This window comes from Octodon degus, unplaced genomic scaffold (genome assembly GCF_000260255.1).
Source record: "Octodon degus isolate 3935 unplaced genomic scaffold, OctDeg1.0 scaffold00194, whole genome shotgun sequence".
NCBI lineage: Eukaryota > Metazoa > Chordata > Mammalia > Rodentia > Octodontidae > Octodon > Octodon degus.
This window is the reverse complement of record NW_004524770.1, coordinates 407,998-421,279: the sequence shown is the minus strand read 5'-3', so window position 1 is coordinate 421,279 and position 13,282 is coordinate 407,998. Positions and strand designations below refer to the sequence as shown.

General features: G+C 50.5%; 1 protein-coding gene across 3 annotated transcripts in view; it reads left to right on the top strand.

Moving 5' to 3' along the window:
- The window catches only part of Dnajc5 (DnaJ heat shock protein family (Hsp40) member C5), a 57,383-nt gene extending 47,582 nt beyond the window's left edge, over nucleotides 1-9,801 (top strand). For 2 of the 3 annotated variants that reach the window (XM_004644139.2, XM_023704286.1), the window contains exons 2-5: nucleotides 1,065-1,182; nucleotides 3,749-3,962; nucleotides 4,894-5,065; nucleotides 5,502-9,801. In XM_004644139.2, the coding sequence (XP_004644196.1) occupies nucleotides 1,076-1,182; nucleotides 3,749-3,962; nucleotides 4,894-5,065; nucleotides 5,502-5,605 (597 nt within the window). In that variant the 5' untranslated portion in view covers nucleotides 1,065-1,075 and the 3' untranslated portion in view covers nucleotides 5,606-9,801. Of the gene's footprint in view, nucleotides 1-1,064; nucleotides 1,183-3,748; nucleotides 3,963-4,893; nucleotides 5,066-5,150; nucleotides 5,226-5,501 lie in introns of all 3 variants that reach the window. The other variant, XR_002818739.1, reaches the window with a different exon arrangement.
- The last annotated feature ends 3,481 nt before the right edge of the window (nucleotides 9,802-13,282 follow it).

Below are 13,282 nucleotides of genomic sequence, written 5' to 3'. Positions count from 1 at the left end.
AAAAAAAAAAAAAAGTTTCCTTAACATTTTCCTTTAAATTTTCTGGCCATCCTTCATAGATTTTGTCTTTTTGTTTGGTTTTAGAATGTTGCAGATGGCCTAGGGTCTTGTGGATGCCAGGTTGCTGGGTGTCTCCGTTACTCTTCTCCCATTGCTGGGACAAATATCTTAACACTCAAAATTAAGGAAAGTTGGGGTCAGCAAGATAGCTCAGCAGTCTAAAGTGCCTGCTTAGGCAAGTTTAGTAAGGTGCAGCAGACTGCAGCTTTTTGGTCCTTGGCACCACATGCTGTGCCAGCCCCGCCCTGAGGGTGAGCTGAGCCAGCCTCCTCCCCCCACCAAAAAAAAGAAGGAGGAGGAAAGAAAGTTAGCTCACAGTTACTGGAGGTTTCAGTCCATACTCAGCTGACTCAAAGGCAGACTGGCATATAGCATAGGGCAGCAGTTCATGGTGGCAGAAGGCAGCAAAACAGCAAGAGCAGGAGCTGGGGAATGGCTCAGTGGAATAAATGCTTCCCTGGCAAGCCCAAGGGCCTGAGTTCAATCCCCGGTTCTGCAAAACAAACAACAACAACAAAAACAGCGAGAGCAAAAGGAAGGAGTACTAGCAACAAAGGCTACAGAGAGCAAGTCTGTATATAAGGTCTGTTGTACTCAGGTAATTGCCCCAGGCTGGGTGCAGCCCCCAGACCATAATCCCAGTGAATCATGAGTCATTTGTAGTCATCACAAATTCTAGAAGTCCGCCCCATGACTGCATGAGACTTTGATGGGGGGACAGCTAGACACAACCCATAACACTGGCCCAGTGCGCCATCACTGAGGTCCATGGAGCCCCAGCCCTTCCTCAGCCTTTGCACCAGTGTGGAGACACATCCCCCAGACGGGACTGCTCCCCAGCCGCTCTATGGCTTGGAGTTTGTCTGCACGCATTGTAAACCTGCACCATTGTTTTGAGGTGATTTTTTTGCTTTTGCAGCAGTTGTATGTGATACACTGTCGACTCTGCATGTGAAATTTTTGTCTATGCCTGACGTTTTCCTTTATTATTCTCTTTCTTGTAGATTAACCTACTATGGCAGACCAGAGGCAGCGCTCACTCTCTACCTCCGGAGAATCACTGTACCATGTTCTTGGGTTGGATAAGAATGCAACCTCAGATGACATTAAGAAATCCTATCGGTGAGTGACCAGTTGAAGCCCTCTGCCCCCCACCAGGACACAAGCCTTCAAGTGGTTTAATCTTCCATTTTATCAAGAACTGGTGAACAGGAAGGTTCTCATGCAGATTCAGCACAGAACTGGTAGCAGTTCTTTTGCATTTCCGTGTGTGTGGTGTGCTTCTCACCACTTATACCTGTCATGGTAATAACGTTCTGTTAGCAACAAAAACGAAACCCTTGAGATGTTATAGTTATCTACACTTCCATGGGAAATTAGAACTGAACCTGAAAGATCTCTGGCACAGCCAGGGCTTTGCAGGGTTAAGAGACACCCATGTTTGCAGTGATGACAGTCTCTTATTCGGTCACAGCCTTCAGTTTCAATAATACAGCCCTGAGCCAGGTGTGGTGGCACACACCTGTAATACCAGTGCTAGGGAGGCTGAGGCAGGAGAATCATTGCAAGTTCCAGACCACCATTGGCTGGAAAGTGAGCTCAAGGCCAGCCTGAACTGGGTAGCAAGACTCTTTTCTCAAAAAGACAAAAAAAAAAAAAAAGATGAAGAAGAAAATATTTAGCCTTTAGAAACCAGGCATGCATAGTAGCACTCTGGAGCAAGTTAAAGAAACCCTGTCTCAAAGTATATAACAAAACAGCTAGGGAGTGTAGCTTGGTGCAAACTTTTTTTTTTTTTTTTTTGGCGGAACCGGGGATTGAACTCAGGCCCTTGCGCTTGCCAGGGAAGCGCTTATTCCACTGAGCCATCTCCCCAGCCCCGGTGCAAACTTTATGGAAACACATAGCAACATCTCTAACCCAGGTGTTTCCAGTGGTTTCCTTTTCTTGAGACAGGCCTTACTGTGTAATTCAGGTGGGCCTCAAACCGCTGTTCAGCCCAGACTGCCCTCAAACTCAGTGGTCCTCCAGTCTCAGATTCCCCAGTGCTATTATTACTGACATGCCACCATACTAGGCTGGTCTTTGTTGTTGGCATTGTGTTGCTGGGTGTGGTAATGCACATCTGCAATCCCAGCACGTGGGAGGCTAAGGCAGGATCACTGGGAGTTTGAGGCCAGCCTGAATTACACAGTGAGATCCTGGCCAAATAGCTCAGTGGATTCAAGCACCTGCAAGAGGTGCAGGAGCCAGGGCTTTGATCCCCGGGCCTGGGCAGTACCACCTGCCTGTAATTCCAGCTCTTGGGAGGCTGTAAGCAGGCGGATCACTACAAGTCCCATCTAGTAGTGAGACTCTCAATACCCTGTAGACCCTTCCCTAAAATGCAGAGAGAGAGAGAGAGAGAGAGAGAGAGAGAGAGAGAGAGAGAGAGAGAAACAAGCCAGGTAGGTGGCACACACCTATAACCTCAGCACTTGATGCAGAGGCAGGAAGATCATTTGTGAGTTCGAGGACCAGCCTGAGCTATAAAGTGAGCTTCAGGCCATCCTGCACTGCATAGCAAGAGCCTGTCTCAGACAAAAGGGGCTGAGGAGATAGCTTGGTGATCTAAGCGCCTGCCTGGCAAGTGCAACGACCCAGTTTCAATCCCCAGTACCACATGCTGTGCCACCTTGGAATCCCAGGCATGCTGTTCTGGTCACCAAAACCAAGCATTTTGGCACGTGCCTGTAATCCCAGTGGTGGGGAGGCTTAAATAAAATAAATAAAATAAATCCCTGTAATCCCAGTGGTGGGGAGGCACCAAATAAATAAACAAATAAATGATTAAATGATTTTAAAAATTAGGGGGAAAAAAGACACGAAAAGACCCCTGAAACTAGTATTATGCAGTTTGTGGTACTGATTTTTTTTTTTCTTTCTTTCTTTCTTTTTTTTTTTTTTTGCGGAAGCAGGTGTTGAACTCAGGCCCTTGTGCTTGCCAAGCAAGCACTTATTCTACTGAGCCACCTCCCTCACCCCTTGTGGTATTGGTTTTGAGGTGCTGTTGTTGCACTCTCCCTGTCTATGGGTCTGTTGGCAAGTGTGTAGTAAAGTGTTTAGGTCACTAGGGGTCAGTGTTAAGGTTTTGTTTTGTGCGGCTGAAAGTTCACAGAAGTGAGTGCTGTCAGCTGGCACTCACTACCCAATCCTCAGGATTGCCCTCTAGAGATGGGGTGGTGGTACTGTGGATTCACCCTGAAACAGTTGGAGGGTTTTTTTTATCTTGACATTAGGGACCTCTAAAATATTGGAAATCAAGGTGGTATGGGTAAGACTGGGCGTGGTGGCATGTGCCTATAATCCCAGCACTTGGGAGGCTGAAAACAGGAGGATCACTACAAGTCCAGTCTATGTAGTGAGATCCTGTAGATCCTATAGGCCCTGTACTACATTGATTGATTGATTGATTGATTGATTGATTGATTGATTTTGGCGGAACCAGGGATTGAACTCAGTCCCTTGCGCTTGCCAAGGAAGCACTTTTTCCACTGAGCCATCTCCCCAGCCCCTGTACTACATAGACTTAAAAAAAAAAAAAAGTAAAAAAGATAGTACGGGTAGATACTATTTCCTTTGGACCCTCCAGTGGATGAACACAAACTGCCAGAACAAGTTAGAGCCAGGAAATGGTTTTGGTTTGCAGGAAGCTTGCCCTGAAATATCACCCAGACAAGAACCCTGATAACCCAGAGGCTGCAGACAAGTTTAAGGAAATCAACAACGCCCACGCCATCCTGACCGATGCCACAAAAAGAAACATCTATGACAAGTATGGCTCTCTGGGGCTCTACGTTGCTGAACAGTTTGGGGAAGAGAACGTCAACACCTACTTTGTACTCTCCAGCTGGTGGGCCAAGGTGAGGAGGGGATTGGGTAGCAGGTTCCCCAGTCCTGAGGGCACTAAGATAGATGTCTCAAGCTTAGTAGGATTTTACACCCTGAAGGATCTGGGCAAGCCAGGCATGGTGGTGCACGCCTATAATCCCAGTAATCAGGAGATTGAGACAAGAGGATTGCTGTGAGTTCTAGGCCAGCTTGAACTGCATAGTGAGACCAAAAAAAAAAAAAAAGGACTGGTGCACTTGATTTAGACACTCCGTACTCCTAGGAAATGGTCTTAGGCAAGTGGCAGTCTTCCTTTTCCTCCTGTGCAGTGGGCAGAGTTTGAAGCTAGTGTGGCAGCCAGCATACACAGCACACATCCAGCAAGGTCCATGCTGAGCCACTTGTCCCGGCAGGGTTTCTCTCATGTGTGGTTCTTGAGTTCTTAAGAGGATTGAGGTGGGAAACAACCCTTTTAGGATGGCATACTTACTATTTATTGCCAGGAAAGGGGAAAATATCTTGAAATTAACATTAGAAACTCTTGACATCTATCAGGTTTTGGGTTTTGTTTTTTTGTTTTTTTTAATGTGTGTTTGTTTTCTTGGTACTGGGAACCAATCTCAGGACCTTGCACTTGCCAGGCAGGCACGGTGCTGCTGAGCTCTATCTGTTTGGGCCCCATTTGTTTTATTTTTTACCTTTCTTGTTTTCCCTATTTGTCTACTATATATAAGTCCAAAGGTATGAATTACCCCACTGTTGTTAGTTGTTGCAAGCCTATTGCCCTTACTAGTCAGCCTGGGTCCCCTCTGTCAGTTCTTGCTCTCTCTCACCTGTGCCCTCCATTCCCAAGCCTTTTCTTTGTACATCTGAAAAGCATGCCCTCCCAGCTCTTGTCCTATTGGGGAGGCCCTTCACCTGGTGGCCTGGGAGGCCATGCACTGCCAGCATTCTCTTCCCTAGGCCCTTTTCGTCTTCTGCGGCCTCCTCACCTGCTGCTACTGCTGCTGCTGCCTGTGCTGCTGCTTCAACTGCTGCTGCGGGAAGTGCAAGCCTAAGGCCCCTGAGGGCGAAGAGACTGAGTTCTACGTGTCCCCCGAAGACCTGGAGGCACAGCTGCAGTCTGACGAGAGGGGTGAGTTCCTGCCCCAGGACACGCGTGTGTGCGCGGGGCAGAGCCAGCATGGGCCCTGAACAGTGTCAACTGTCTTGTCAAACAGGAGGGCACTGACACTGTGCCGCGAGTGTTTGTGGTGGCAGCTGGGACTGTTGAGGTGTGAACGTGGACACTTGAGGTAAAGCAGGGGCAGGGATCTGTCCCTGCCCGTGAACTGCGGTAGCCGTAGATCTGAGGGGACAAGAGGTGGGGAGGGCAGCAAGCAGGTGGGGAGGGCTGAGGGCTGGTAATGACCTGAGGCTACTGAGCAAGTGTTTTGGGTGGAGGTCAGCAAGTAGCCTCTCCCTTCTGAGCGTCTGTCCAGGTGGCCGAGTGTTGTGATGCGAGGACCCTGTGATGGGCACATGGCGTGGCTGTTGCCCTTGCGTGATGAGGCTGCTTGCTTACTTTGCAGAGGCCACAGACACGCCAATTGTCATACAGCCAGCGTCCGCCACAGAGACCACCCAGCTCACGGCTGACTCCCACCCCAGCTACCACACTGACGGGTTCAACTAAGTTCAGGAAAAGCTGTGATTAGAGGATGAATCAGCACCCAGCCACTGCAACCTTAGAATCATGAACTGTAGTCACCGAGATTGGGGAGGTAGCAGCCAAGCAGCCTGCCTGGCCGCATAAGGCCCTCCACCTCCTCTACGCTCACCCATCCGTCAATCCCCCATACATGAAGTGCGTAGCATGCAGTATTTAAAGCAGTGTAGCTACGGTCTTCTGTTTTTCCTTTTTTAATAGCATGTATGGGTTGTGTTCAGTGTCTGTGTTGTGGACATGCCGCGGCCTAGCTACATTTACTGGACAGTGGGGCTGCCTGGGGTTTCAGTCAGGTTGGTCCAGGAAGGGCTGACCGCAGCTGCCAGGTTCCACCTGGCCAGTTGGGCTAGGAAAGGACAGGCCTCCCTTTGTGCCCTGGAGGCAGGTGCTGCTGGTAGAGCTGCATCTCCATCCTGACTTGGGTGTCCGAGGTGGGGTGAGGTCCACACTCTGTTCCCTGGTCCTGAGGCTGCAGGCAGGGCACCGATATCTCTGGTGGGGAAAGGAAGTGGGCCCTACCATCCCAATATCACAGTCATTTCAGTGGTGTTTGTGTTGGACACAGTCTGCACCTTGTTCCCTTGGCCTCTTGGAGGGTTTCCTCAGTGGAGAGATTTCTGTGGAAAGTACAGGCATATCCTCTGAGGGTGAACTCAAGCTCAGCACAGTATCTTCAGCCTGTATCTCTGCCACATGGACTGAGGTTCCTGTCCTTAGAGGTGTGTCCCTTGCCAGTGTGTAGGAGATCATTTGTCTCTGTTCCCGTACCTTTCCCAAGCCTACAGCTGGATCAGTGGGGCCATGGTCTCTACTTGCTCTTCTGCAGGTCAGACTCCACATTCCTTCAAACTTCCCTGTTTTTTAAATCTTTTTTTGAACTTCTGAAAACTGCAAGTGATAGCATCTGCTTAACTACAGTCTGAGGGTCTGTGAGTCCAGGTGGCAGCGGCACATGGCTGCTGTTGTCTAGGAAATGTTGCGTAAGTGTGCAGCTCGCAGCACCCTCCTCCTTGTACTTGCCAGAGCTTGGCCCCCTCCATGGCCTTCACCTCTGCCTGTCATCCATGATTCAGCAGAGCAGGAATACTGGGTTCCAGGAGGCAGCATCTGGAGCCAAGGTGCCTCAGGAGAGTTGGCTCCCAGGGAGGCTGCAGTGATGCCTCAGCTCTTCAGCCAACCTGGAAGCTAGTGTTGGACCACGAGCCCCTGCATAAACCACTAGCAGCTGGTCTCTTCCCTCGGTGCCCCAGGCTTTCTGGGTGTACCCTGCGTGGGAGAGCTGAGCAGATGTAGACCATGGGCCTGTATCGACTGAGGTTTGGAGCTACCCCACCCCCAGCAGCTACCAACCTGTGCTAGATTCCTGCAGACTCTTCCAGTGCCAGCAGAGATAAAGGAGAAGCCTTGTGTGGAGATTCCATGGCCCTGGTGACTTGTGTGCTCCAGTAGGTACATTCCCCCTGCCTGCTGATTCTTGACCCAGCTCACCAGCATATCCAGAGAGGAGGGTCAGGGTGTTAGGATGTTACAAGAAGGAGCAGCAGTGTGAGGACAAAGCTGATAGGCTTCAGAATATGTCACTGTTTGTTGTTCCCCAGCCCGTCCTGGTTAGTGTGCAGTGACGCTGCAGCCCACAGCTGCTGTCCCACATGGGCCAGGAGCTGGTTGGCTGCCAGCACCAGGTGCTTGGGTGGGTTTGTCTGTTTTGCTCGTTAAAGTGATGGTGAAGACATTAGGGGGACGTTCACCTACGATTTGTTAGAAATAATGTTTACATCAGACCTCAGAAAGATTAAAAAATGCACTGTTGGGCCTGTCCAGAAATAGGAGCTGAGACAACTGGACAGATTTCTTGTATGCCAGCTGCAGTGTGACACCACAGAAAGGACACTTGGTCAACCCTTGTGACTTCCTAGATATCATTAGAAAAGTTAGTTGTTCTCCAGCATGGCCAGGAACGAGGTTCAAAATGTGGACAAGGTCAAAAGTGTGGCGGCCTGGCTAGCATCTTTAAGGACAGCCATCCTGGTCTGCAGCTTTGTGGCTCTTGCCTCCTGTCCCAGTGACCTTGGCCAGATAGCTCTTACCTGGGGAGCCCTGGGTGCTGGCTCCCGAGGGAGTGTGGCACTTGAACCCAGTGTCCTGTGGAGTTTCTGAAGCTAAAGAAATCATGTAGAATGTGTGAAGATGAACTTGACAGTTGCCAAGATGATGGCAGTGATTGCCCAAGGCCCAGCCAGAGATGACTGAATGTCGAGGTTGGGAGCCTTTGCCACCACCTGGTCTTGACGCAGACCCCTCTTCTGTGTTTTACTGTGTTGTCCTTAGGCCTACTGAGTTTTGGCCCTTTTAATAGCTAGAGTCTTGGGGAATCAGCTTGTACCCACTTCCTGTCCAAGCGCTAACAAATCAAAATAACCCTCAGTTCTCTTCAGACTCTTGGGCTGGTGGCCATAGCAGGAGTTCACTCCCAGGCTACAATGGTGCCAGGGCATATTGCACGTACAGTGCTGCAGCCAGCATGCATGGAAGCCTGTCCCTCAGGGTCCAGGCAGTACTGGTTACTCCTAAGCTGCAGGAAGAATGTGGGAAAGACCTGTGAGGCCATCTCACGGGAGCTGCTGCTGCTGCTGCTGTCGCTGTCTAAATTTGTTTCTGCTCAGTGATATGGTCTTTTCTTGTCTTCTTTTTGGCTTTATTCTATTTTTAAACTGCTTTAGATATTACTGCTCATGAGCCTTCCTAGTTCTCTGATATTCAGTTAATGTAGCCAACACCCAACGAGACCTGTTACAAAAAGAAACCAGAGTACTCACTGTAGTTAGCTGGAAACTTCATCTCGGTGTTGTGGGTTGTTGGACTTGACCACAACCAAAAGTCCAAGAAAGGCCCTGAATCATGAAACATCAGGACTCTTCAGCTGTCTGGTGCCATGTTCCATTGGTGGCCACACCATTGTCCTGTTGAGCCCATGGCAGTCTGGTCCAGGTGAGCCTTGTGCTGGAAGAGTGTCCATCAGTGTGCCTGCTATCTCAGGAGATGGTGGCCTTGGCATGCAGACTGTCCCTGGAGGGTCCAAGAGCTGTGGGCTGAACCTGGGTGGATCCTCTCCCTCCACTGGCCCTCAGCACACTGTGCCATGGGGAGCAGTTAGTGAGGGGTGTACCAAGTGACTGATCTCATTCCTTTCCAGTATTCTGAGCTGTGAACCCATGTGGCCCAGGACTGACTTGTTTCTGTTATACTTTGGTTATAAATCATCCTCCTGTGGAATTGGCAAAAGCTACATCTTTACTGTACTCACAAGCACGGTTTGCATTGTCACATGCTGTGAGTGTGGGCTGTGGTGTGTGTCTGTGTGTACATATGTGTATATGTATATATTGTGCAGCAGGCCTGTCATGCTGCTGTCCAGTGGCTAAGCGACAAGTACAATAAAGTTCGCTCTCAAGTGGCTCTGGTTTCTTGGAAAGTTGAGCGGGGTTAGGGTTTCCATGTGGTCCTCCCTGTGGATGCACAGTAGGAAACTGAGCTGCAGTGTGTGTGGAAAGCGCTTGTGCCTGAAAGCACTGCTGAGGCCCTGCCAAGTGTTGGACTTGAGGGTTGGGTGTGAGGTGGCTGTCATAAACACGACCATTCTTGGGGACTCTGCTTATCTGATCCACAGGTATGGGAAATCTAGGAAGGAGCTGACTGGAAACCCTCTTTTTGAAACTACTTTTCTGAGCACTAAGTACAATCAGTGGCATTATTGCCTGGACAGGGACTCTGTGCTGGCCAGTCTTGGGAAGGGTCAGAGGCAACTGATGCCCCCTTTCAGGAAGGGGCTGGCCAAGCGCCTTGTAGGCAGCGCTGGGGAGATTTGATTTCCTGAGAAGTGGGGCTGTTTCAATCAGAAAGGGGGGGTTACACTGAAGCATATATATGCTATTTTTAAAAAATTAAGTGCAAGTGCATGGAAAGCAGTTGTCTGTGCACATGTTTTCCCTCACTCCTGGAAACCAGTCCCTGGGGTGCAGGGTGCAAGCTGCTGTCGGAGCCCTGGCCGACTTGCCTGCACTCCAAGGGCCGGGCTGGAGGGCTCAGGTGGTTTCGCATGGTGATCTCCGTCTTGTATGTCTGAATGTTGACCTAAAAAAATAAAGATAACTGTTGTAAAATAAATCTTTTCACTGCAGAATAGATGTGTATTATTTTAATGAAACCTTCACAACCCTCTCTCATTAGTCTTACACTAAGGTATCGGGTGCCCTCTGGCCCTTCAGCTCCCCTGGTAGCTGGGACCTCTCTTCTCTCCATCCTGGTACAAGCATGAGTACCCTCCTCTTGGTTGTTTTTTTACCTCCATCCCCACACCCCCATTTTGTAAATACAATAATTTGCATAATGAAAGGGACCTGTAGCCTGGGGAAGCCCTGTGTTTTCTGCACACCAAGCCCACAGTCCTTGATCCTGCTGCCCTGTGCTAGCAGCGGTGATTTACCCCACGTCGCTCATGCTGTTGCACATGGCCATCTGGGCTGGCCCAGTTTCCGGATGAGCACGTGCAGGTATCTAGAGTGGCCAGTGTAGATGCCATCATAAACCAGTCCCTGCCTTGACATGGCTGCCCAGTTCCAGTGCTGAGCCCTTTGCCTCACAGAAGGCTTTGTGGCAGCATAAAGTAAGATGGGGAAGGGAAGAGGACGCTGAGGCAGTACAGCTCGGGTGCACGCATGGCCAGCCCCTACTGTCCCCTGGAGCAGTGGTTGGTCACTGAGGCTGAGCTTGTGCTGTGGGCTTACCTGCAGTCGGCTCCATTTCATCATTCAGATTTCCCAGAGTTGCCCTTCCTGCCCCCCCCAGGGTATCAGGACATGATGCTCGAGCAACTTCTGCTCCAGCCGCCTGAGTGGCTGGCTCTGAGCTGATGGTCCTGCTTTGTGCTGCCTGCTGTAGCATAACCAGCCCCCCTGCCCCCACCCCCAGCCTTCCTGATGTCACAGTCCCTGGGGGTGGTCTGAAATAGGCTACCACCTTGGTGTCAGGGGAAGGAGCCTGGACACAGTGCAGCCAAGCCCTCATGGTCGTTGTGCTTCTCTGTTCCACATCTCCCAGGTAACCAGTGCTAGGCTCCTGGAGGTGGTGCCTTGTCTGCCCAAGGGCATGTGTGCCTCTTAAGTGCTGTTGGGCACACAGCAGGGCCTGCCTGGGTGGGGCCAGTACCCAGGAGGTCACCAACCCAGAAGGCCTGTGGAAGCCCCTGTGGTCCACACCTCTGCTGTCGCTGCAGCTCAGTCCTCCCTCGCCAGATCTTTCGGGGTCTTTGGTCTTAGGGTAGAATGAGGCAAAAGGCTCTCAGCTGAAAAGCAACTAAGTTGCACACACTTTTAAAATGCTCCCATGTAGGCCTAAAATGAAGTAAATCTGGTTTACATTTCTGATTTAAATTAACTGGATTGGGGCCGGGGAGATGGCTCAGTGGAATAAGCACTTCCCTGGTGAGCGCAAGGGCCTGAGTTCAATCCCCAGTTCCGCAATAAATAAATAACTGGATTGAAGACCAATTTGACCGCTCCCCAACCTGATCTGTTTTCTGGGTTGGCCCTTCCGTTGCCACCCTTTTCTGGCCACCAGTTTAAGGTTTGTTTGCCAGGCACATGTGCCTCAAGTCTGCCAGCACTCAAGAAGGCTAGGGCAGAAGAGTTTGAGGCCAGCCTGAACTACATAGCGAGACCGTCTTAGAAAACCAAAACAGTCTTGTCCACCAGTTCCCATATCACCAGTTTACATGATTCTACACAAATTGTTCACACTGTGCTACGTTACAGTATGAATTTTTCATTCAGCATAGCTTTTTGTCCTAGTGCTGGAGACTGAATCCAGGACCTGGTGCCTTTTGTGTCTAAAAAAAGAAAAGGTGGTGGTTGAACCAGGGCTTTCACTCTGAGCTATATTTCCATCCTCTTTATTCTTTGTTTTGGGATAGTGTCTCAGTCACTAAATTTCCCAGGCTGGAGTCAAACTTGTGATCTTCCTTCCTTAGCCTTGAAGAGTGCTGGGATTACTATAGGTGCCTGCCAGAAGTGGTACGTGCCGGTAAACTGCCCTCTTAACACCAGTAAGTCTTGGCCCCCAGAAGTTTGTCTTCTTAGAACTCGTCTGTAGGCCAAGCATGGTGGTGCGTGCTTGTAATCCCAGCACTCCAGAAGGCTGGAGCCGGAAGATGTAGCTCAATGCAAAGCAGGTCTTGTGGCTGGGGAGATGGCTCAGTGGAAGAAGCGCTTCCCTGGCAAGCGCAAGGGCCTGAGTTCAATCCCTGGATCCGCAAAAATAAATAAAACAAAGCAGGTCTTGCTTCAGTCTCCAGCCCTGCAGTGGCTAGATAGGCAGATGGACGGATGGACCATGAGGCTCTAGGCGGTCTCTGTCCACTTCAGCTCATAATCTGCATAGGGCTTGTCATTTTTTCATAGTGGAAATTGCTGCTTTGGGGTGGAATCGCCAAGAGTGGTGTTTGGAGGCCTTTCCCTGACTGAGCCCTGCAGCACCTTGTGGCTTTCCTGCCTTTGCTCCATCAGCGTCCTTAGCGTCAGAACGTTTCCCTATGACTCACATAGGTAGCATCCATGTTTATTATTTTCAGCATTAGCTAATGTTGCATACTCTCCGAAACTGTGGCACCAAGCCTGAATGATGGGCATTCAGGGCAGTGGACAGGCACCACACACACCCCCCACACACACAGCGAGGGGAGGATCCCAGATGGGGCGGGGGCGGGGCCTGTGGGGGCCTGGTCTCCCTCGTGGATTGTGGGGCACAGCTGCTTCGACTGGGGCGCGGTGGCCTTGCGGTCACTTGCTGTTGCCCAGTGGGCCATAGCGGTGACCCCCTTGAGAGGCCACAGGAGAAAGGACGCAGAGAGCCTGGGAAATACCCAGTATGGCCATAGGGGGAGGGGCGGGCAGACCACCGAGCTCGCGTGTGCCCGGCGCTCCCTGCCAGGAACACTCAAGACTCACATCTTGGCGCTGGCGGTGCAGGAATGGGGCACGTGGCAAGGAGAACCTGGGGTCCACGTCCTGAAGTCACCATCGCTCCCAGCCTCCAGGGTCTATATATCATTCTGAGAACTTCAGCAAGACCTTAAGTTGGTTTTTTTTTTTTTTTTTTTTTTTTTTTTTTTTGTGGCGGACCCAGGGATTGAACTCAGGCCCTTGCGCTTGCCATCTCCCCGGCCGGCCCAAGACCTTAAGATTTTAAAATAGGGGCCGGGGAGATGGCTCAGTGAAATAAGCGCTTCCCAGGCAAGCGCAAGGGCCTGAGTTCAATCCCTAGTTCCGCCAAAAAAAAGACCACTTTGGGGGCCTGGGAGATAAATAAAATTGTCTCCTCAGCAAAAAAGAAAAATGGTTGGGGTGTAACTGAGGGAGTCACTGGGCTTAATCCCGGGAAGATTCAGCCATCATCTGCTCACCCCCTTACCCACTCCCAGAACCTTAAAAGTCCCCTAGCCTCCAGGGGCCTCTTTGGTTGGTTGTCTTCTCCTGTCCACCAGCTCTGAAGTCGTTTCATCCGGAAGGCCTCTTGCCCAGGATGTATCCGGAAGCAGACAATACGCCAGAGGGCTCTGGAGTCTGCACATCTTTTTTTTTTTTAAATTTT